Source organism: Anguilla rostrata, chromosome 6 (genome assembly GCF_018555375.3).
Source record: "Anguilla rostrata isolate EN2019 chromosome 6, ASM1855537v3, whole genome shotgun sequence".
NCBI classification, from domain to species: domain Eukaryota; kingdom Metazoa; phylum Chordata; class Actinopteri; order Anguilliformes; family Anguillidae; genus Anguilla; species Anguilla rostrata.
Window position 1 is genome coordinate 14,994,104 of NC_057938.1, and position 25,670 is coordinate 15,019,773.

The window sequence follows — 25,670 nt, forward strand, 5'->3', positions numbered from 1 at the left end:
TTTTCCTTTTACTTTTTATTTTCAAAGAATTCTAAAATGGATTTTTAGAAATTCTAGGCTGGTGGCAGTTTGTTTTCTCTATAAATTTTTTTTCATTGAATAAAATTAAATTTTATATTGCATTAAGCTGCTTTTTTAAACTGGATAATTGTAACTATTTACAAAAAAGAAGATATTCTTGTACATTCCTATTAAATTCCTTTTGAGAGCATACTTTTAAAAGTCCAGTACAAATTGTTTTCACATTAATAATTGTGCTTGGTACAAAATATGCAGTTTTACAACTTTTGATCGAGTTCATCCTTCTATGAATTACGCAGGTCTGAGGGTATTTACAGGGAGCAGGTGCCTTTGTCATGTGATCTGGTGCGGTGCCTCTAGCATCTCCATGAGGAAGGTGTCGATGGGCGTGTCGCCAATCAGCTTGAAGAAGAAGAGGTGTTCTAGACACTTCAGGCCGATCGAGCGTAGGGCAGGCAGGCGAAGAAGTAGTTTGGCAAACCTGGACGAGGAAAGGGTTAAAAAAATTAAAATATATTTTAAAATGTTATATTTTTTCATAATTTCCTACATTCTGAAATGTATGTACGCGGGAACCTAAACTAACCGCTGTAGAGCTTTGACTGTTTAGGAACATGCACACTGCATGTAAAAGAAGGACATGAGGGGCTTTCTCTCTTGCCAATGCTGAGAAAGAGCTTGAAAAAGGCTGACTTTGCTGATCCAGGATCAGTGTTAGGGTGAGGAATAAACCTGCACTGGAATCCTGTTTTACCAGCACACTGGCTCACCCAAGTGGGACCGGAATCGCTGGCTCTAAAAAATCCTAGGACAGGAGAATGGTTTATTTCTTATTGGAAACTGCATTATTAATTACATGGCGCACCTTACAATAGCTAACCTTTGTCCTTAATTTCTTAAAACAAATACTGAAATGATTTTTCATTTACTCCCAGTTTGACGCTTTGACATTGCTCTGATGAAGACAGGTAGACAAATACAACTCGATGGTCCAAATTCAGAGGAAACAAAACCATTTGAGTGAACACAAAAGTGAATACACACCTGCCTGGCTGTTCGGGGTATCTGTGCTTGGTGTAGGACTCTAGTGAAGCATACACCTTCTCCCGTAGGCTCTCCACCTCCGGTGGGTTTGACAAGCCCTTCGCATCTGTAAACGGTACGTACACACAGTCACTATACTCCAGGGGGAGCTGGTTGTTCTCCACTCTACCTACAGCTTCCACTTTACCCAGTCCCCATTCTACAGTCTCCACTTTACCAACAGCTTCCACTCTACATACAGTTTCCACTCTACCTCATCTCCACTCAACCTACAGTCTCCACTCTACCAATAGCTTCCACTCTACCTACAGCTTTCACTCAATCCAGTCTCCACTCTACCTTCAGTTTCTTGTCTGTAGGAGACGGCAAAACAACCGGACACTGGAACTACAATGCCGCGAGTGCAGAGATAGGAATGACACTGTGTCATCATTACCATAAAGTAGAATATGTGACATTGTGTATGTGACAGGTCACAGTGTTGTGATCTATGTATTCTTTAATGTACTTGCAATCAAATTCCCCCAGTTGTGCATTCAGACAGGAAAGTGACATTAAGTCATAGGAATACATTATGCTGTAAAAAATGAATCTGCTGTGTACTTATTACAGAGAACGGTGAGTGGTGACCAGATTATATTGCATGGGAACGCATGTGCTGTGTATTTAGACGACGCTGAAAAGGGTGTGCTGACCTGGGTTAAACAGGACTATAGCGCGGAGACACCCCAGCTCTGTCTTATCCATCTGCATGTCTTTCATCTTGGACACCAGTTCTGTCAGAACTCTGCAGAAAAGATAAAACCACAAGGGAACAGGACTTCTGTGAGATAAACAAAAACAGCAGAAAAGACTAATAAAAGTTCATGACACATTTATGAGACTGCCTGCTAAGATGCTCTGAACTGGTGAACTGCAATGAAAGGGTTCACTTGGACACGCTACAGAGAACAAGACGTCCATTTCCCTTATGGTAAATTTATGCATAGAATCACTGAACAAACACTTATCCTGAGTTTTACTTTGTTTTGCTCCTCTAGGAAAGACAAAATCAGCTGTATTGCAACAGCAGTCTAAAACGTGTTGCATATCAGTGGTGCCTCAAAAGTCAACGATAAACAAACCAATGCACAAATGAATGTAAATGACTGATCTACGCTGGAGTCTAACAGGGGCGGACCTGTCCAAGATGGTCTGAACTAAATTGGGGTGGTGGAGAGGGATGAACCCCTCAAAACTGGAATGGAACAGAGGGGTGATATGAGAGCCATTGAAGACAGACTGAACTAAAGACTAGAGTGCAAAAGAGGGGGCAGAGGGGTGAAAGATGGACCGCGCTAAACTGAGATGGAACAGAGGGGCAGTCTGACCTGTCGAAGATGGAGCCCACGCCCGCACTGTGGGCGCTGCTGCGGTGGACGTGCAGCCCGGTGGCCAGCAGGATTCCGTCCTTCACAGTGACCGAGCGGTGAGAGAAGGAGGCGATGAGCAGCTCGTTCCAACCTGAGAGGGAGACCAGGGTGCTGCACTCTGAACGTGCTCACAGGCATTACGAGTCCCCACAGACACTAGAACCCTCTGCAGTCAGAACGTGTCCACAAACACAGAGAGCTCCATAATGTCTGGGACAAAGACTTTGTTTCTTGCTTTGGCTATGCACCCTAAAATTTTAGCTTTGTGATCAAATGTGTCACATGTGGTTAAAGTGCACATTCCCAGCTTTTATTTAAGGGTATTTTTTCACCATGAAGCATTTTATACACAGCTATTGTGAATCTTGGTCTGTCCTCAAGACTTTTGTCCAGAACTCTACAGGCTCTTTTCGGTAATTCTGAGCTAACTGCAACCTCGCCATCCTGTTTTCCTGGCTAACTGGTGGTTTGCATCTTGAATCAAGTCTAGAATCAAGACTAGACGCCTAAAGTTCTCTTATAACTGCACTAAGGAAGCAATTGAACACACTCAACTAACCAGAAACACATGTGAAGCCATTTGTCAGAGATTATAGCAGGCAGAAATGGGGGGGGGGTTCTGTATAAAAATGCTGTAATTTCTACACAATGAAACCAAAGTGTATAAAAATACTCTTTAATGAAAGCTGAGAGTATGTGCTTTAAACATGTTTGATTACAAATCTGAAATTATGGAGTACAGCCAAATCAAGAAAAGAAATTATGGAGTACAGAGCACAAACATTATTGTGCGCCATGTATAAGCTAGATTCTGTGGCAGTCAGAATGTATCCACAGATACAAGTTATAACACATTGTGTAAAATATGCTCATAGCCACAAACTGCTACCACTCTGGCCTGAAGTAAACAGAAGATAGGAACTGAATCACACTGTGTTCAGCACATAAGCACAGATACAAACCACATTGCTGAGCACAGCAACAAACACAAACTGGTCTGCTCAAGTCAGAACTCACCCACAGATACAAGTCAGCATGTTGGCCTACATTTGTTTATGCTTATTTTGACCCCTCTCACGACCTCTTGTTTTGGAGATACTACATTATGGCATGTTTTCATGATAAAATCCTCTTTGGGACAAAGAGCGCTGTGGGAGCCTATGCGTTTGAGAAAACCAATGCAAGTCAAATGGTGAAATAAGGAATCCAATATATACAAAAAGTACACTTGCAGATTTACTCCTGAACATGCCATTTTTTATATACTATTCACTTTCAAATGTTTCATAATTAAATGCAGAATTTCTCAATATAAATACATAAAATGCATGTCATAGCATATGCACGATACTACTAATCTTAATATGCCAAAAACTGATATATTTTCCAATATATGCAGAAAATCCTCATGCAGATATTAGACAATATTATGATTTAGATTTCAAATATTCAGATGAGCAGAGTATGAAGCTGAACTTGCAGAGTGTTAAGCTGAACTTGCAGTGTGTGAAGCTGAACTTGCAGTATGAAGCTGAACTTGCAGAGTGTGAAGCTGAACTTGCAGAGTGTGAAGCTGAACTTGCAAAGTGCAAAGCCGAACTGCAGTGTGAAGCTGAACTTGTAGAATGTGAAGCTGGACTTGCAGTGTGTGAAGCTGAACTTGTAGAATGTGAAGCTGAACTTGCAGAGTGTGAAGCTGAACTTGCAGAGTGCGAAGCTGAACTTGTAGAGTGTGAAGCCGAAATTTCTGAGTGTGAATCTGAACTTGCAGTACGAAGCTGAACTTGCAGAATGTGAAGCTGCACTAGTAGTTCTGTGCGGTAAATGCAGAAGCTGTGCTCTGGAGCAGGAAGCTGGGCCTCCGCCGCCGGCGCGCGTGTCATACCTGCCCGCAGCAGGATGACCTGGTCGTCGAGCGGCAGCTCAGAAAAGTGCGGGATCCTCTTGGCCCACTCCACCAGGGTGAAGAGCTGCTTGTCTGCCGCTTGGCAGATGTTAGTGACGGGATCGTTTGTCTGGCGGAAAGGAGGGGGAGAGCGTTACAAGCTGCAGCTAAAGGGCACCTGTTTGGGAAATATTGATACTTTACCTTCATTTTACAAAATTAGTATTCCACATGTGTATCGACCTGGATTAACACATTTACAATTACTCATTTAGCAGATGCTTTCTTAGCAGAAAGACTTATAGAACAGTGCATAATTAGGACTAGACAAGACACCAGTGGCGTTGTACAATACAATACTGTAGTATACATTGTCATGCTTGTGTCATGAGTTGGTTAGTGACACAAGTCAACAGTAAAAGTGCTATGACATTAATAAAGATTTGAGTATGCACCCTGGATGTTTGTGAAATATTATAAAATGAGAAAATTTCCTTTACCACGCTGATTAAAAAATGCCCTGGGCATTCAACCGAACACTAGGCATGTTTTCTGGTAGCAAAACAAAGTGCACAGTGTGTATCAAATATACAGAAATAGCATTACCTGGAATTTTCATCTGGAATTTTCTGCGTTGCATTATTAAAGTGATGGTGAGGACAAAAAACAGACTGCGCATCAGTTCTTTCAAAGTAAACAGTGGCATTTTGAGGTCATGGTATTGGCCGCAGAGTGCTGTCCCAGACGGGTCGGGGACTTACTGAGTTCCCAGGACTGGCGTCCATATACGTCTCGGTCTTGGGCTCCACGGCCAGCTCAGCGTCCAGGATCTTCTCCACCGGCATGTCTTCGCTGAAGCTGCTGGTGGACTCCACCTCGTTATCGCTCTTCTCCCGCCCCCTCTGCCTCTCCTCCTGCACAGCTGAGAACGGCACGCGAAAACCACACCCTTTACCGTTATGTGCTCGCATCACTCACATTCACAGCCACACACTTACCGTCACTCACATTCAATCACAGACATTTAGTATCACTTTCATTCGCTACTATACATTTACCATAGCTTAATTCACATTCACTACCGTACGTTCACCATCACTTACCTTTCACTCCCATACATTCACATCCACATTAATCACGTTCCACTCACATCTCTCAAAGTCACTTCCACCTTTTGCTCACATTGACGTCCATTCATTTAGTCACGCTGACTTGCAGCTTTGGTGTGCATGTAAACGGATGGCGCCTCACCTTCCCTCTTCATGCCCATGGCCAGGCACTTCTGGTAACGGCAGTACTGGCAGCGGTTGCGCTGCCGCTTGTCGATCAGGCACTCCTTGTTGTCCCGGCAGGTGTAGGTGAGGTCTTTCCTGATGGTCCTCTTGAAGAACCCTTTGCAGCCCTCACAACTGTACACGCCATAGTGCTTTCCTGGACCGACACACAAACGCACACCCACACGCACGCGCATGTGCACACACACACACACACACACACACACATGCACACAAATACACAGGGACATTTAAGGGTACGGAAAGATTCAATCTAATTGCAACACTCTCTGTCCTTCCATCCAAATTGTGACTATTTAACTGTTTTGCTATATCCCCTCTAGGAAGATAAAGTAAAAAAACACCAAACCAATGTAAAAAACAAAAAAAAAAACAAAAGATATGTGTACCTGACAGAGATACTGATCAAGCTTCAAATGAACATTAGCAGTTTGGTGTTACAGTTCTGTGTTTTCAGCAGTGTTGAGACAGGATAAAGTGTTCTCCCGGTTACCTCAGAAGACGTATGGTGCGGAGGTGAGACAGGATGAGGGCGTCTCCTCGTTACCTGAGGAACGATCCCCACAGATGGCACAGATGTGCTTGGATAGGGACCCTGGGCTGGTGCACTGGTAGCTGCCCAGTCCTGCCAGACCAGGAGGGGGCTTGATGTCCTCTGTGCTGCTCACACTGTTAAGTGAACTCATCTGGGGAGAACAAAAAGCTTTGCATTATAATATTTTCAAAGTTGTATTGCACGCCATTACACATATTTTCCCTTTTTCTGGTTTTTTTCTTCCAGTTTCAAATGTCCTGTTGTATTAATCAGTGATTGCTGCTGTAACCTCAGGACTGAAGGCTGACAACCCTGCCATAAAAACATTCTTTCCATGGTCTATGCAGAATTTTACCAGGTTGATAGCTTCCACACATGATGATGATATTTTTAACTCTGCCTAACAAACATTTGTTAAATAGCTCATTCACACAAGACCCCTTTATGTTAGACTTCCGGAAAATTTCCGGGTAAGGCTGCATGTGTGAAAATGTAGATTTCCACTGACCACATACCTTGTGCAGTTCAGATACTTGGCAGTAGAGAGCAGCATATTTACAGATTACCCTGAAAAAGGCTGGTACCAGATTAGGATGTAGGTGAAGACGGAGAATTTAATGTTTGGTTGTAGCCTATCTGGGTTTATCCCATTTCCATAACCCCAGTGTGATTATTATCAAAAACAGCTGGATTCAGCAATAAGAGCGGTCATTCAAAACTATGGAAAAAGAAGAAAAGAAACTGGATTACGGGCTGCTGCTTTGCTCATGCTGTTCAGGCACTGCTCTAATGGGTGGATGGGCCCCATGGTCTGTCACTGAATCCGGACCCGTACAGTGTCAGCGGTAGCTGGCAGCTGGCAGCCCCGTGGGATGCTGTATACTGTAATTAGCTGCAGTGTCACTAGAGGAGGGACATCAGTCCGTTGACTCTCCATGTGTAATCAAGCACCAGCAATTCCCTCGGCTCAATCTGGCACCCACAATACGTAACATAACATAACATAACATAATGACGAACAGGCCATTCTCCCCAAGAATTCTTGCCATTTTCATGACTAAATTAGTGCTCTGATTACCTACAGACTAGATAGTATCAAGCCTAGTCTTGAAAGTCCCCAGAGTTTCTGCCTCTTCTACGTGACCTGGCAGGCTATTCCACACATTGACTACTCTCTGGGTGAAAAAAATTCTTCCTAATGTACGGAATTGACCTTTTGCTCATTTCCATTTATGTCCCCTCGTTCAACTAACAGAACTGAACCTGAAGAATCTCCTTTCATGCATTTAAAAGCCTCAATCAAAATCACCCCTCGAGCCTCCTTTCACTGAATCCACCAATCTGCCTGGTGGAATGGAGAGCAAAGAGAAGAGAAGCAGCGGCTTGGTGTCATGTGCACTGAGTAGAGCGTGTGCGTGTCTGAGCTCTGCCAAACTGACAGCGATGAGCACAGCGAAATCCAACCCCCCCATCTCAGAAGTAGTATGTTTGGTCTGTCTTTCAAGCTTTGAGTCTTTTCAGTCTTACCAAATTCAGTGCACTGACTCTCCTTCAGACAAGGACTAAGGAGAGGATGACCTCTCACAGTTGCATGAGCTGCTTTGCCTGGCCAGGCACTTAGACCACTTAGATGAATTACAAAAACTCACTTAGTGAAATAAAGGCAGTTAAACCTGGGAGCGCAGGGCATTTCAAAATCTGCATTTAACGCTAATTCACTTGCTCTCAGAAAAGAAATCACAATAATAACACAATAAATTTGTCATTCATTATTTTATTATGACACTTGCAACAGAAGCAGGATGAAATAGTGGATTTAGCAGGATGAAAGAAGATCCCAATAATGTTTTGAAGTTCTGATCAAAACTAACCTTCGCCACACAGGCTAATATAAAAAAAACCCTAGGACCAATTTCTGTTTTCATTTATTCATGTTGAGCATGCTAGCTAGAGCGTGACATCTCATTTTCGACTTTTCATTCAAATTGAGCCCTTTCTTTTTGAATCTGGCAATGCTACCAACAGTTGCAGACCAAATATCAATAAAAAACACAAATGTCAGACACCAAAATTCAATTGGCTCAAAGACACAGGAGTAATTATTTTGTTGTGGTTCAAATCATGGTCACCGGCCATTGTAATCTCAAACAAAGCACCTCAGCATATCTGCTTTCATAGAACGCAGTGTATTTTTTACAGCATTTTGGCTCTTTTTTCTGTGGAAAAATGCATGATCCTGCATCAACGCGACCACTGGTAGAAAGTGACAGGCAGGGGGAAAGGGAGCTGATTTCAGCACACTTCTTTCAGGAGCATATAGTACACAATATATAGTATTTTACACCTCTAAAAACCCAAAATATCATGTGGGTACCAAGTGTCCTTTTTCAAATAGCTTTTTTGGAAATTCTCCTAGACATAGCTCAGAAAAAAAACAATTCAGAATATTATTTTTTGGTGGTATTCTCATCGTTGTGGCTGTGGCTTCATTGTGTTTATAAGATGACCAGGCATTGCCACAAGCATCCACTCAAAATAAATAAATAAATAATAATTGAAACTTTGAAAAAACCTCCAATGGTGACCTTTCAGAAGAGACCAGGATTATGCTTGTAGACAAAAGGGTTAAAAAATAGCAGACAATTTATTTTGGGTATGTTGTTTTCAGGCTTATGTTAAAAAGGAGGCAACACAAAAGCGGATAATTGCCTCATTTCTATTGCCTAAAACACAGTGGAAAAAAATTGCACTCTATAACTGTCAATGGATTTTTTTCCACAGTGGTTCTGTTGTTGCCATAGTTGCACAGCATGCAATGGCCCAAATGGGGAGGGGCCCTCACCTGTGGACTGCCAAGTGTTCCGAAATTGATCCCAGGCGTGGAGGGCAGGGAGACGGAGGGCGAGCCCAGAGAGGACGTGATGACGGAGTACGGCGAGCCCATGCCACCCATGGGGGAGGGGAGGGGCCGGGGGGCGTTGATCGAAGCGCTGATGACGGAGGGGTGTCCCACCATGGAGTTCATCTGGGACGGGGGCGGGGTCATGTGACAGTGAGGGGGCGGATCTGCAGTTGGAACACAAGAGGGCGGGGTCAGACACAGGGGCATCTCAGTGGGCACCCAATCAATGATAACACAGCCCATAAATTAATGTACATCTCCTCATTGGACTTTATGCAGTCCTCACATTTGTCTAAACATTTGAACATTCACTCACTGAACAACTCCATTCATTAAATGGCAGAATCACAAACATAATTTGAACAATCACCCACTGAGCAGCAATAGTCCACAAACTAATTAAAACATCCACGCACAGCACTCTCCACTTAAACTAAAATATTTTCCACAAGCTCATTTGAATTACCATCCATTTAGTGATAGCTGCATTTTCAATGATAAGCCTTAGCTGTATTTTAGGGCGTCAGAGTTTCTAAAGTAAGTTATCTGGGCTTACAGCTCACTGTCCAATCCCAGATATGACATCACACTTTACCTCGAGGCAGTTAAGTATAATAGGCATGTCAATCTGGCAAAATATCATAGCGAGAAAATTTCATTAACAGTAACTCATCACAATGTAGCATGGTGCTGTTCACTGATTGTTCAGAACAGAATATAGGCCTATTGTGAAGTTAATAAGTGGCTGTTAGGTATTCTCCTGTGCTGTGTGCTTGATCCACATAACAATGGTATCGATCACTGCAATCTTTTGTGTTGTGAAGTCTCCAGGAATAACAACAATCACAAAACAACTACTTTTCCCTCCAAGATCAGCAAGCCAGTAAAGGGGTCAGAAAAGCACAAGCAGCCACCAAGGCTTAATCCTCTAAAATGGACAGCCCACCACAATAGGTCAAATTACAATGATATACATGCAGTCAACATGCATAACAGTTAAAAAGTATGATGATACGTCTAACCAAATGCTTTTCCTTGGTTAAAATTTTTAGAAAAGTATTCTTGGAGTGCTTCAATGGACACTGAAAAAGAAGACCAAAACACTACTGATAGGTCCCATTCTTCAAGGACAGTGAACTAAAAAACTAAAACAAAAATTCCAAGTAACCACTTCAGCACAGAAACATTAGTTTCTACGTCTTTCGCCGGAATGTTCCGTGTTTCGGACCGCGGGCCGGCGGTGTGACATTTAGGCCTGCGAGCGCTCTGACAGGATCAGGCCAGCCGTGGCGGTAATTGGACATGGCATTTGCAGGCTGTAACGCTAGGCCGCCGGGGGCCTGTCCAAAGTCCGTAAATCTTTCCCGTTACACCGTGTTCTACTGTATAGGTCATCCGGGAGGGGACCGAACCCTCCCCAGCCCGGTCAGGTTCTCCGACTCCCAGCGGGGGCAAGCCCAGGGTGACCAAGTGGCCGAAACGTGCGTTGCTGACACCAGCGCCGCACTGAGCGGCGTGCGCGTGCGGCTCCAAAATGGCTGATTTTTCCATTAGCGCCTAAAATTCAGTGACATTTAAGCAACTGCTCCTATAAATAGGCGTCAGTCAAATGCGAAAGACCTGCTTTTGGCTGCGGTGCAATGCCGCGCAAGACATGCTGTGAGCTCAGGCCTTGCAGGACAGCTTGCCATGTGATTCAGCTCCAGTTCTCGTTTGCACAAAGCCCTGTCTGCAGCCTTTTGGCCATAACAGAACAGAGGCCTCCATTCAATCTAATCACCGCACACTTTATTCTTGTCTTGAAGTAACCCAATTTTAAGAGTGTGTAAGCAAGCGGTTCCTTTTCATGTATTACTGAAACAAATAAAAAATTACAGGATGCAAAAAATACTCAACAGACTCAACCCTCACTTTAAGTTGTGGACAAACCAGTATCTGAACTATAAAGGGGAACCTATCGCGCATCCGGTCACAATGCAAACCACAGAATAACCTAACGTGACGCAATTTCTGCACTTCCTCGTGAACTTAAATAAATGCAGCCACTGAGCACTTAGCAAGGCGGTGTCAGTAACGGCGGCTTCGGCGGCGTGGGCTGAGACCGGTTTGCCGTGTTTTTTCAACGATTTCCACCGAAACAGACGCGGGAAGAGCTGCGCCGTGGAGGGAAAGGAGAGCGCTCGGAGTCTGTTTTGTACTCACGGTCCAGGCATTGTGAGAGCATCATGGGGTGGAAATTCCCGTCCATGTTTGAATCACTCGTCTTTTTTGATCGGGGTCCAGCGAGCTCGTCTCAATCCATATCGCTGCAGGCCTCACCCAGTAATGTGCCCGGGGGGGTGTGACCCACTGAAGCACACGGAGCGTGTGTGTGTGTCCATGTGTGCAAGAACATGTACGTATATGTGCGTTAGCTGGGTATATATTAATATGTTTGCGTGCTGGGGGACATGAGAGGGGTGTTTGAGTGCATGTGTGGTGTGTGTGTGTGTGCGCGTATGTATCTATGTACGTGAGTGTGTGTGTATGTGTGTATGTGTGTTTAAAAGTGGTGGCTGGGGGAGGTGTGAGAGGTGTGTGGGAGAGGGATCACTGGTTGGAGGGGGCACGGGGTGTGTGTAAATGAGAACATGGTTTGCTGCAGCTGTGGGGAGCATTCATGGAATGCATGCACACACGCACACACAAATAAAGTCACACACACACACATGCACAGGCAAATTCGGCCTGGCTGTGAAAGTGGACCTACCGGCTCTTCTAGACTGCCCCCCCCCCCCCCCCCGCAACTGTCATGCTCATTCCCACTTCTAAATGTCACATTCCTCAGGGAGGGGACAGCAGCATCTTCCATGCAGGACTGTCACAGAGGATCAACCAGGAAGGGGGTCGGTTCGTCCACACCCCGCCCCCCCTGTACTGCTACGTTTCCCACAGACCACCTGTTCTGCTCTGCACAACACTTCACACGCCCATCTTTGGATCCACAGAATAAAATAATTCCAATATGAAAACCTGTAATAAATGTGTGTCATTCTGACCCTAGGTCAAAATGGGGGAAAATGCATGATTTACAATGACTTATCCCTCTTCAAAAAAAAAACACTGACTTTCAGAAATATTTCATTTATATAGCTTGGAAGTCTGCTCACACGTGTCTCGCATGTATACCATCTGTTCAGGGAGTGCTCCGTCGGTAGATTGGTCCGCAGCCATGTTGTCTCGTGTCTCCCAAAACAGTTTTCTACTGAAGTCATCCCTGACTGCTGAAAGCATCCTCAACAGGCCAGCTGGAGGTGTAAGACCATCAAGTTCCAGCATCAGTGGAGAATCATTAAGACCATGCGAGAGGTGAGAAACAGCAAGATCTACTCAAAACAAACAGTGGTCCCAGAGAAGGATCCAGAATCTCTTCCAAGATGATGCTGTGGTAGACTTTTCCAAAAACAAGGAGATGGCGAGAGAGAAATGGGGGACGGACCAATGCAAAGAACTGAACATTTCGTCCACCCCCAGATAGGGACACATGCGAGAATACTTTTTTTTTTCTGGTATGCTTTTAAGATGGCTGTTGTTCTGTTCCCCATTAGCCCTGTGCTATGCCTTGTGTTTCCATTTAATTTCTGTCTTTACAAAGGCACTTTCTATATTTTGATTGTTTCTTGCAGATTCTAAACATTAAAACCATCGCGGCCACTGGCTAACACTTTCAGCAGAAAGAAATTGCCACTACCTCAGTCTACATAAGTTCTGGTATTGTGGGATTTCTGAAAAAATAAAATAAAATAAAATTAAATTAAAAAATTAAAAAACAGAACAATCTCAAGGAAGGGGAAGAAAATTATTTGTTTTCTAACCAAATAAGAAAATTCACTTTAAAAGCATTGTAAATCCCTGGAATGTCAGTTGGTCTACCAAACTTCGGCGTAAATGCGTGTTACGTGCAAGTGCTATCTGGTTGGAGGTGCAAAAAACATAATGAAATCTGAGGTTACAAAAGACATAAAAGTCATAAAAGACTTTAGATTTTATGTCGCTGATTGAAATTGAATTGAAAATAAATAAACCCATGCTGAATAGCTATAGGATGTTGAAATAGTTTGAAACTCTTTTAAACTCTTTCTAATTCCTGTATGTTTCCCATAGTACATGTGTGGTGAATGCCTGCTGCCTTATTACCCAGGTCAGGTCCTGGCCAGTGATCACTTGTCAAAGAAGTTTTAAGTTCAACTGTGACTTCCTAGACAACAATAACTGAGGTTACAGGGGTGAAGAGGTTTCGACGGCATGACTCCAAATCAGTCACAGAAGACCCTACATAAACACAGCGACAGAGGGGTTTCAAATAAAAAACGAATGAAAAGAACAAATAGACACATTATTTCATGTCAGAGAAGTCACTCTTGCTGGAACCCTTCGTATCTCCAGCCATTTCACTGCTCTTTGAGGTTTCTTTAAGGTGCAGACTCTCCTGTTTCACTGGCTAGCCGTGCGGCGCGGACGCTTGGGTTATTATTAGCATGACACCTAGGAGACCAGCTGGTGTTTAGAGAAATAACCATGCTGTGAACTGTGCCTGCGGGAGACGACCTTGACCTCTGAACGCTTGAGGCTTGCGCGTGACCTTTGACCGCTGCCGTCCCGGCTCAAAGGTCGCGGCGGCCCTGTTCCTGTCGAATCCGAAGCAGGAGGTGTGGTCATGTGGTGTTTACTGACAAACCTACGCAATAGCCTCAGAGTTAAGCAGCGCTAAACACAGTCCACCGGAGTCTATGGGAAAATAGGAAAGTGTTTTAGCAAGCTGTCTCTTAGAGGGGCGCATGAAATAAGGCCTAAGGCCTTAGAAAGGCCTAAGCAAGACAGCTTCTTTAACAATGAGCAGCAAACACAAACCACAGGAAGTTGGTGAAAGTCTTCGTCGAGACACAGGGAACTGAAGGGCAGCAAAAGTCACAGTCATAAGACACAAGGCGCTGAAAGATTGTGAAAGTCACAGTCATGAGACACAGCCCATTCAATGGAGTCATAGAAAGTGCTAATGTGAAATATTTTCTTACAGGGCTGTGCTCATCTCCCATTACTGACACAGGAATCAATCACAATTGTCTGCAAGACTCTGATCTATAGCACCAGTTTATTCACAGCATTAAAGTAATATCAACAAAATATGCATTGAATTGCATCTGTACTAGCAGGCAGCAGTATGGCATAGCTCTGCGGGAATATTATGTTTCAGAGAGGGGGGCTGGCAGGTGTCTGCATGACACTTAAAGGGATGATTCACTTTCTGGGGTTTGTCATTTTAGCTTTAGTGTAAATGTTCAATGAAGTGCCAACACAATATAATGATATTTTATGTTAATAATTGTGAACAAAGTATATAAAATTTATCTACTAATATATTCTGTTTATATTTACAGCCTCTGGAAACATAATGTCACTGTACAAGTTGCCTTGTAGTTACTTTTTTTGCTTTAACGTATTTGAAGTGTATTTTTGACTTTAGTCCAAAATCCCCTGAAAGCCCCCACAGTAGCCATTGTAAATCTAGTTAGTTGGTTGTCACAGTAAGTAAAACGTCTGTATCTAAAATATCCCTCATTGGACATAAAAAATGTCTGTGCCAAATAAAAAGCCTTCAGCAAATCTGAAATGATATATATAAAAATAGCGGAAAGTCAACTGAGGTTAACTCAAGTATAAAATATTCAGCAGTTCATTATCACCATCACAATCATCATCCTCACCATCATTATCATCATTATCAATGTACTGTAAGCAGGGAGATTAGGTAGGTTTCAAATTTAGAACTTTACCCAGACACAATACTAGCAGGACAATAAATCCCCCCCAAACAGAATATATTCATTTTTTTTTCTAATGAGGTTGATGTCTGATCAATGGTGCCATTAAATCCTCTTACACTCCAGTAAGCACCTCCAACCTGTTCATCCACCCACAGGCCAGCTGTCCCGTGTCGGGGAGGGGGAATGGGAGGGGTGCCGACCCAGCTGAGCAACACCCCTCCCCTCCCCCCCATCTAATCCTGATTAAACATACTCCTTTAATCGGATCAGACAGCATTACACTGGATCATGAAACTGTACGTTATGTCTCTCTTCACTCCAAGGCAAATACATTAAGTCTCAATATAAACAACTCTGTGGAAATGCTGAAGCATTACACATTTGAGCACTTTGTTTTCAACTTCAAGAAACAGAATTGCAAAATTGCACTTGAAGTCAGAGCGACAGCATTGCAGAAGCACTTGATTCTTCTTCAGCTGCCACTGAATTTGCCACTGAATTTGAATGAAGAATCACTGCTATGCATGTTACTGTACATCTTTTCTGCCATGTATGTTTAAATGACACATTGCCATAGTAGTAAGATTTAATGCATTCGAATTCAGTCCTCCACAGCAGTTCTTACTTACGAAAAGTAGTGTTAATAAAGACAACATACCCACTTACTCCACAGTTTTCTTCCCAAGGTACCATGAGCTCACATAGCAGTCTTTGTATGGAAGTAAAGGCAACTTCACCAGAAAGGCACCATGGCCCCAACAGCACAAGGCACAAGTGCAGCCCTTGGACCATTAAACATGGGCAGTGACATATGTTGTAATGACTAGGTGGTTAGCAAATTATTATTATGAAAATTATTATAAGTAATACATTTCTTTGTTTCATAATGTTATACTTTAAAACAAACCTGGTTTGGTTGACACATCATTTCTATTGTAATCATTGTACTTACTAAATTATTTAAATTATAGAATAACACTATTGTTAATGGATATACTTATACATTACATTCTTGGAGCAGATCCAGAGCAACTTACAGTGAAAAATAACACAAGTGCATCCACCTTATGTGATGTTATCCAAGTTATGTGAGTGACTAAGAATGTTACAACTATCCTTAAAATAAAGGCATCACAATATAGGCATTCCTCCACTTACAAGTGTATAAAATAATCAATTTTGCAGTTTGCAATAAATGTTGGATAAATGTGTCAAGTGTTTCATATCCATTTTAAGGAGTGGGTGCCAGTCACAATGCGGTCATCTTAGGGGAGGTTAAAAAGTTTGGGAACCCCTTGCTGGAATGCCGGAATGCTCTTGCTGTGCCATGTTTTTACCGCAATTCCCTTTCAGTTCGCTAAACAACACAACATAATTCCATTATAATTATTATTGTCCTTGCTATTTGGCTGACAAGCAGAATCTCAGGTTCAGTGGAGTCAGGTGACTGCTCAAAGCTACCGTAGATTCTAAAATGGAGCTCTGATGAAGTGTTTGTATTTCATAAGGACTCAGTGCTGACCAAACCGCCAGCCAGGCCAAAAGCGTTGCACTCTCTGCTGACATATCGCAGCTTTGTTAAACTGGCAGATCGATACCCAACCAACCCCTGATCCTCCTGGTTAATTTGTAATTACAGGGTGATTGCGCAGTCACTCCTGATTCAGATTCGGGGTCTGAAAACTGACACTGCCAATTCGCCAGTCCCCCAGCCGTCGGCTGAATTTTTCAAGCTGGTTGGCAAAGCCTGATACAGATTGGTACCAGAACGCCTTCCTGAGAGGCATATAAATTGTATTATTATATATAAAAGCCCAAATGAACATTTGCTGGATGTTAGATTAATGCTTACAGAGGATGTTCTTTTTAAAATGAGACGCTATGTCTCATTGCACAGACAGTAGGATTCAATCAGGCAGGAAAATGAATAACATCAAATAAAGTCAATACAGATTATTTGTTATTTTAGGCAGGGTTCTTAATTTAGGCCCTGCTTTGTAAATATAGGAAAAACTATCCTACATCTCTGAATGCTTTTAATTAACCGACATCCTAATAGCGGTCAAAGGGATTGATGGGGATCACATGGTTGAATATTTGAACAGTTAATCATTTGGTCTCATCTTTAAGATTAATTGAAAAAAAACTACCATTACAATTCATGCGCCAGCTGAGAGATGAACATTTTTAGGTTCACAGACGCAGGTTTTACGCATGACCAATGGCCTGATTCACTGACTGCTAGATCCTCGGTTCAAACAGACTTCTGTTGGGTGGGTTACACACCACAGAGGCAGGAAACTGTCTGTAATGTGCGCTTCCAGCCGGTGAAACTATTCAACTCAATCTTATTTGTATAGTACTTTTTACAGGGAACTGTCACGTGTAGCAGAGATGCTATAAGGGATCTATCACAGCAAATAAAATGGGTTAAGAAGGTTATGGTTGAGCTGAAAGCTAACAGAAATAATAGACCAAATGGTATAGTTCAGTATAGTGCAGTTTAGAGGGGCCGGGGGATGGATCTGGAGCTCCAGGCTGCGTCAAGGCATGGGCAGGGGAGGAACAGGGCTAAAGCGGTCCATGGCCACGGAGCGAGGGACAGGGCTGGAGTGATCCCGTGGACTCAGGGCGAGGAAACAGAGGCCAGGAATGGAAAGTGTTATCTAAAACAAGAATGGGCGCACGGCGGCTCCTGCTAATTGGCCTACGGATTTAAAGGGGTCTGATGCCTAGAAGCCGCAAAGCCGGCATTAACGCTCGCCACCGCGGCCGACAAAGAAAGGCTTCACCGGGAAAAGAGCTGATAAGGACGCCAGTGAGAGCCCTCGGCGACGCCGTCTGGGCGTGAAAATGGCGGCTCGCGGCTGAGGCGATGACCTCGTCCGCCCGTCCCCTCCCGCGCGCTCAGGTGACGGCGCGTGACGGATTCGCCGCGTGCGTCCACCCTCTTAGCGTTCCTGCGGCCTCGTCCCTGACATGTTCCGCGTGCACAGACAGCAGTCAGTCACCGCGAGGGGGCCGGCCTTGAGGCAGAGTGGATGGACCCATCAAGAAACCCGCCGAGAAATTGCAACTGTTAACTGGGGAGACGAGAGGCAGGGAGTGGAACCATAGGGGTTGGAGAAGTACGATTATCAGCCAATTAAGTGAAACTGGATATTGACTTAGTGGCAATAGCAAGCAAACTAAATCAACATAATAAAGGCATATAATTAAACAATGGCATATTCCCTAAAGCAAATAGTAACCGAGTTAACGAACTAGCCCAATTGTTACCATTCTACCAGTAAAAACAGTAACCTTTTCTACTCTAGCTGTAATCTATTTTAAGAAAATTCTCTCTTCTTCTTATGTTATTACAGTAGTATTTATAGAGCCATTAAATGGCTATTTGCTGGCCACAGACTGCAATGACAGGGAAACCCACTGTCTAGCCCTCAAGCCAGTGCCTATTTTACCACTTCCTCTAGTCATGAGAGGACAGGTTTTGCTCCTAGTTAATACATGCAAAAAGGAACCAGAGCAGCACTCTGTAATGAACCAGGGTTCAACAACAATGCTTACCTGCCAGGCAAGTAAAACCAGGCATTGGACAAGTGACCATTTTGTTTTTTAATACACGTAATGCGACAGGTAATCTTATATACAGGAAAGTTTACATATAGTTTACAAACAAGTAAGCGTGATGACACAACCTGAACCCGCAACTGAGCTTATCTTCAGTTCCTTGTTTTGGTAACAACTGCTTCTGTACACAAAATGCAGTTTAGAGTGTGTTAGCATTTAAACAGCATTGTTCAGTGACAGCATTGTTCCCTTTACGAGGACTTTGGAACTGCTTCCCAGCAGACACCGAGTGCCACATCCGCGCCGGGCTGACGACAGCAGAGAAAATGCCTGCCGGCGGACTTTGTTTCCCTAGTCCCGCAAGCAGTTCAGGAGTGGTGTTTAGGCTAGCGCAGCACCAAGACAGAACACACAGTAGCAGTTCGGCTCCAACCTTGGGCTCCATCTGGGATGATCATCATGGATACCTGCCATTACAACTGATCCCAGCAGGGTGTGTGTGTGTGTGTTTGGCCAACTCTAAATATTGCTGCTTTCATTATAAATCCACAGTAAGCCAGCTGGAAGCCCATTCAATTACACACAAATTACTATGAAACCATGTCAATTAATTGGTTATCACAGGCCTGGCTAAAAACAACCATTGAACGGACATCTGTATTAAGAGGTTCCGGGAACAAGAGTCGCTCTGTGGTGAAGGCAGGGACTGACGTTTTACTTGGAAGGGGACACAAAAAAGACCCTTAGTGCACAGATGAATGAAACAGCATGCACAAAAACCACTGGGCCCAGTAAAAAAAATGTGCCCATTGACAAACGCAATCATTCACTAAAACACTTGGACATCACACTACTTAAAGGACAGTTTCATTGATTTAATGTGTGTTATTGGTGTAGCCAATAACACACATTAACTAGCCATACATACCTTTACAGACTACTACTACATCCCGTCAGTACTGTTCTCAATGGACCTACATACAACCAAATGTACAGTTGGTATATTCACTGTAGAACAATAAAAAACATACATAAAAAGAATATGTCCTAGACACATTGTCTAGCTAATGACCACCAAGTATCTGGCACCAGACCCATCTGAAAAAAAAAAATATCTAAACACTGCTCCCAAATCCAACAGCGAGAATGTTTCATGAGGGCGGGGAGCACACGGCCACATGGCGGTGCGCTCATCGTGTCTGGGGGGGAGGAGCCGGGGGGGGCGGGGTCGGCCCCTCCCTCCGGACACCTGCCTTGCAAAATTGTGAGGTGACAGAGCCTGGGGCCCACGCCAGAAACTGGATTACAGAGATTATCCTCAGATTAGTCTGGAAGGAAACCGTTTATTGATGAGGAGCTTACTGTTGAGGAAGAGCAGGCAGTCGGGCGACAGAGGTGGGCTGGCAACACCTGTTGTAGTGGCGGTACTGCGCATGTCCTGGGTGTTCTTTCATCCTGCAGTTCCTACTATGAGCTAAAGACAGATTTATCTGTAGGATCCATTCCAAGGATTTAACACTAAGGCTACTGTTTGTGTTAGCAAGCCAAACATCTTAAAATGATTGTGGAATTTAAAGATGATTATTTCATTCATTTTTAAAAATGTAATAGGCTATACATTTACACAGATCAGTACTCGCAGAAAACGACAGGCTAAGCCACCGACTCGGGATTTGAACTCGCAACCTCCAGACCATATTATGAAAATTGTTTTTATAGGCATAAGGCCTTCAACTGCAGGTGGTTGCGTACAACTTATACAGAACCGTGGGGGGCAACAAAGAACCAAACTCACTGTAACGGAGTTAATGGTTTTGCTGCTGTCCAATTTGCCATAGAAAGCTCTCAGTAACTGGGGCAGAATCATTGCTCAGTACAGCGGGAGGAATGACTCACAATCCCCTCTGTGTGCACAGCGCGCGGTGGCTGGGGACCTTCCATGACCTCAACGGTTTATCTGATGGATGGAGGATTCCACATTCATTCAATTCACATACCTGCGCCTTCAGAGCGGACTACATGTATCCCAAAACAGAAAAACAAGCATGCGCCTTATGCATTTTCACAGAAGGTCACGCACCTGATGCATGTGACTGTCTCCCCTTTGCTCAAGTAAAAGGAAGGTGTTGAAAAAAATGATTTGCACACAGACAAGGTGTACATAACAGAAAAGTGTCATGTGGGAGTAAGCCAAGAAAAAAAGGTATAACCCTGTCTCCCATCTCATCCCCTTTCCTTAAGCCATTTTACAAACAGCAAATAGGAAGACTAAATAAAAGGACTGAGGCAAATGCTATGTTCATCCTAAAGAACTTAATTAAATACTGGTGACATGAGCTGGTGCAGGAGAAACGGCTGTGGTCAGAGCATGTGCTCATGGGAAGATAAACTGCACATTGGAACATGTGCTCAAACTTGCAGGACCATGGACTGGTGACTTGGGCTAACATAGCAGGTCTCTAACTTTTGCACAGCAAATACACTGTAGACTCCAACTTACATCAAAAATGCAACACTGACTGAAGACTTATGGACACACACACACACACACACACACATACTAGCGCTTAGTCATAAAGGTCATGTCTTTATTGGATCTTGTAGGGAAAATACTAAAACACAAGTTATAAACTAGGCTATACCAGTTTAACACTAAGAATTTTTTTAGCATTGTTTTTGTATATGCGCCTACTGTTGCAGTACATTATTGAACACAAAAAACAATGTTTAAATTTTCAAAACATTTCGTTATTTTTTATATTATTTTTTCATATTAAATATAAAGGAATTTAAAGGACATTGTTTACTCATATGAGCTTTCATAAAAAGCAAAAGAAATAACAAAATTTATTAAGAGAAAACACAGACCTTTCTACCACGATACTATCACAGGGGATGCTCCAGGAACAGCATAAGCAAAGAGCTTAGGAACATTAAGTGCTTTGGAATGAACTTGGCAAATTTAAAGGAATCTTTCGGCCTGCTCTGACCGGTCGGACACTGACATTTTGACCGGGCCAGAGCAGTGATGTGCCTTGAATTGATATATTTTTAACAATAATAGTCTCTTGCAACCTCTAGAACTTCAGTAGACTTGAGAATCCATAAAATATTCTGATTAATGAAGCCTTTTATGCCTAGTAAGGTACATAAGGCTGCACATTAAAAAAATTCAGCCAACACTGTTAAGTAACACTGAATTAGCATACTGTCATAGGCTCAATTTACAGGATGTAGCCCTAGTCAGTGACATTACTATGTAGCCTAAAATTGGCACAATGTTTTTAATACATACCATTGACGTTTATGAACACCCTAAACCACTGATAGGCAATGCTGGTCCTGGGGTGCCAAAGATCTTTCTGATAATTGTTCTATTTTATTGGTTCTTGAGAGTCAGCCTAAATGAATGGCGGAATACTGAGTATCTTCATCACATGGTCACCTGCGTTCAATAAGCCTAATAATCAATCCAATTATGTCATTAGGGGATTATATGTAGCAAAAACTTTAAACACCTCTGGCAGCCCAGGACCACAGTTGCTGGCCCCTAATCTCACATCAGAAACTATTCATAAACATGTAATTGTAAAATTAAATTAGCTTAAGTGACGGTTTGTCCTAAACAGGCAATATTTTTAAAATACCGGCAATATGTTCAACCAATGCTAAATGCTGATTTTTAATTTCCTTAATCTTGGTCCAATCTAATGACGCGGTACTAAGACTAAATTTTGAGAACACTGGGAAAAGTACTGTGGGATATATACAATATACCTATGGAGAATCATCCAGCGTTGATATCGACCCTTCAACAGCGACACGCCCCCTGATAACTCATGGATTCAAATAACATTCACAGGCAGAGGTATTTTGTCAGAAAAACTATAATGAAAATCATAATAGCACCAGGACATATCGCCATGTACCGTATAATTTGTAGAAAGAGAAAGAGCGGTACAATTTAGGCAGTGAAATTATGATCGTGACAGTGATGATAGCATTTACTGAATTCAGACTGAACAAACCAACCTGCACGCTTTGACCATAAAATACATTTAAAAACACGGTCACGCCAAATGAAATTATGGCGAGTGTGATTTTCCCATCAGATCAGAAACAGGTTTCCTCTAAACAAAGCTGATTCAGACAGGTACAGTCAAATGGTATCCCCCGAGCCCTCTTAAATACTGTTAATTAAAAGTGGACACTTTAGCATGAGCCTGGTCTAACGTGAAACTGGAAACAGTTGCATACATGTTTTCTATTTGTAAACCAGACCGCTGACATGGTCGGGTTGATCGCTCAAGCCCTTTCATTCATTCATATAGTTCATTTGGTAGGGACAATGCAAGTTAACATAGTACCACTTCAACTCATTACAAACAAGTTGATGTAACTGATGTACCGCATACAGAGATTATAGCCATTGCTAGTTTCCATCTCCTGTCCCTGGTTAGGCTTTTAATAAGAGAAAAAAGAAATACAAAAACATACAATTATAGTATGAGAAGCCACATCACTTTATCACCATGCAGATTACTTTGATCTTTCACATGCCACAAAAAATGTCCTGTTTGAAAGCACAAAATTAACAATAAAATAAATGTCCACCATAAATGTTCACCACAGTGATAATCGAAAGATAAACTGATCTCTTTGTAACTGGCCTCATCTCCCGATTGCTCTCCTCTCCTGGTCTCACAATCTGTCCTGATAAACCTGTAGCGATTTGCCCTGGATGTAACGACTTTTTGATTATGTGGCTGAAAATCGTTGGAGACCAAGGTTTAAAACAACAATCCTCGGAGTCGTCATGCTGAGGGGACTCAGATCTTCAAACAAAGGCAGGAAAATGACTGACGCTGGATGTCAAAGTCCACAATATCAAACACAGAGGTTAGCCCCTAAGGCAGTCCGACCCCCCCCCCTCCTCCCACCTGGGTGCTGCAGGGTTCTGAACGGCACTTACTTACCGCTGGAAACCCTGGAAAAGTATTTTCAAAAAACACCGCATTTTGAAATCTTGTGAGGAACAAAGTGTGCAACATGTCATGTTGAGTTTGAAATTGCAAACCCAATGTTGAGAGATCTGCTTAAAACAATCCAGATTCGGCACCACTGTTGTACAATACTTACCCTTGAGTACCGTGCTTAAGATGAACTGCCTCAGTAAACATTCAACTGTATGCATGGACAGTATGTAAATAAGCCCCTTGGGTAATTCTACATAAGGCTGCTATCCAAGCAAATCAATATATTTTATTTATATATTACATAAATATATGTAATTTATACGCCTAACTATTTTACTGAGTAGTAATTAATGGTAATGATTGCATAAAGCAAAAGAAAAAGTATAATTTCAAGCAGAAAAATGTTGCGTCCAGTCATACGTAGTCCATATTTTAGTTAATAGCCCACATATTTTCATACGTGTATATAAGTAAATACACTGTAACAGAAAGAACTATATTTTCCTAACAGGCTTCAAAATGAGCTAACTTGTCATCTATAAAAAAAAACTAAGCAAATTCTTAAAAGACCTCTTTAAGATTAAATTGTCACAGGGGACTGTCCAGGAACAGCTGTAAACAGAGACCCTTGGAACACTAAGTGTTTTGTAATGACTTGGCAACGTTAAAGGAATCTTTCGGTCTCCCCTCATTGGCTGGACAGTGACATTTTGACTGGGCCAGAGCCTTGATGTGCCTTGTTGTCACACATAAAATTATAATGAAATGGTATTTTTTATTTTTTTAAATCACTGTATGCAACACTGGCAATGATGTTGAAACACCAGGAAATCACGTATTAGGCTGCAACATGACATTCAGCAATTTTTCAAATGATTGAGAAACATTGTTGCTGACATACTTTGATTACGGAAAGGTTCAGTGCCCCAGATGATATTTTCTCCTATCTCAGATATATTTGATAGGATCACACTTTTATTCAGGAAAAATAAAATTATATTTCTCACAGCTGATTGCGAAAGCGCACAACACAAACCAACAAGCTTTCTATGCCCCATTAATTTCTAGCCCAAATGCCTGTGACAAAGTTTCTATAAACAGATGTTTTTCTACTGCCATTTTAAGTGGACCTTCAATCATAGCTACTTATGTTTAGGCTACATATGTGGGCCTAATTAAATTAGCAGGTTCTGGAGAAAATTAAGTGAACGAGCATAAATGTATTAGCCACACTATAGGCAATCAAACGCTTATTTGACATGTTCCTGTTTCTGGTTTCACAATTAAGTCTTTGGCAGGATATATCCAAATCAGTAGGAAACAATAGTGTAATATAAACTGGTAAATAAACGTTCCCGCAACAAAGATGACCATTTTGCAATATTTTGGAAAAAACAAAACAAAAAACACGCGATATTATTTGAAAAATATTGACTTATCTCCAGTAAATGTTTTTGTTATGAAGATGTCCACTAATCTTTATGAAAATGTATAAAAATGTGACAAGCCAAATGAAAATGAATAATATGGCATATGTAAAAGGGGGAGACAATCAAACCAGTCATATTTGTAGGCGATCACTCGTATCACGGGGTAGCGGACACCCTGAACTTCGCTTTAAGTTATGAAGTGGTCATATTACTCGTTTCTATTAGACTACAAATAGCCTGCACACTGTTTTTATCACCGCTCGGACAAATACTGTAGCAGTTCAGCTGCAAATAGTTTAACAAGAGACGCGCTAGAACGACCATAAATTATATAACCGCAATTAAAGTGCCAACCCCTGACCCCGTCTGGGAGAAACAGAATTGCCATCACCTGACTTTTGCATTGGCAGTGACTGCTTGTCAATACACATTACTGCGAGACAAGTGCTAACTACACAGATAACACGGCTACACTGGATTTATAGCTGCCGCGTCTAAAGTCCGCTGACGGAATTCAGTTTTCTGAACGCCATGTAAATGAATGCACAAGAAACAACAAACCCTCAACTGCATTAGGAGCCTTCTCGCAAGCAATGCAAACGTTAGATTCATATAACAAAGCGGAAATACTCACTTAAATGTAGATACGTGTCATTATTATCCATAGTACAAGTTATATCCCAGTTGTTTTCCCCCCTATGCTTGTCGTTGCTTCACCGTCACAGACAGCGGCATCCCCCTCTGAATTCCTTCCCCGGCTCGACTGAATTCGCACTGCTGCTACAGTGAGGCTGGC

General features: G+C 42.5%; 1 protein-coding gene across 2 annotated transcripts; it reads right to left on the reverse strand.

Moving 5' to 3' along the window:
* Positions 1 to 25,670, reverse strand: rxrga (retinoid x receptor, gamma a). Of its 2 annotated transcripts, none has more exons than XM_064338588.1 (10): positions 25,509 to 25,670; positions 9,035 to 9,258; positions 6,205 to 6,343; positions 5,614 to 5,793; positions 5,124 to 5,284; positions 4,363 to 4,492; positions 2,436 to 2,568; positions 1,761 to 1,852; positions 1,066 to 1,171; positions 1 to 502 (listed from the first exon to the last, which is right to left on the reverse strand). In XM_064338588.1, exons 1-10 carry the CDS (start codon positions 25,537 to 25,539, stop codon positions 355 to 357), a joined length of 1,344 nt encoding a protein of 447 aa, XP_064194658.1. In that variant the 5' UTR covers positions 25,540 to 25,670; the 3' UTR covers positions 1 to 354. The 2 variants fall into 2 exon arrangements, with proteins under 2 accessions (XP_064194658.1, XP_064194657.1); XM_064338587.1 differs by lacking the exon at positions 25,509 to 25,670 and adding an exon at positions 11,297 to 11,617.

Bases quoted from the DNA above. Each gene is read 5' to 3' on its own strand.
- rxrga (XM_064338587.1), bottom strand. From the start codon at position 11,342: ATGGACGGGAATTTCCACCCCATGATGCTCTCACAATGCCTGGACC. The intron at 6,344-9,034 runs GTGAGGGCCCCT...TGTTCTCCCCAG, and splicing joins GAACACTTGGCAGTCCACAG to ATGAGTTCACTTAACAGTGT. The intron at 5,285-5,613 runs GTGAGGCGCCAT...TGCCGTTCTCAG, and splicing joins CATGGGCATGAAGAGGGAAG to CTGTGCAGGAGGAGAGGCAG.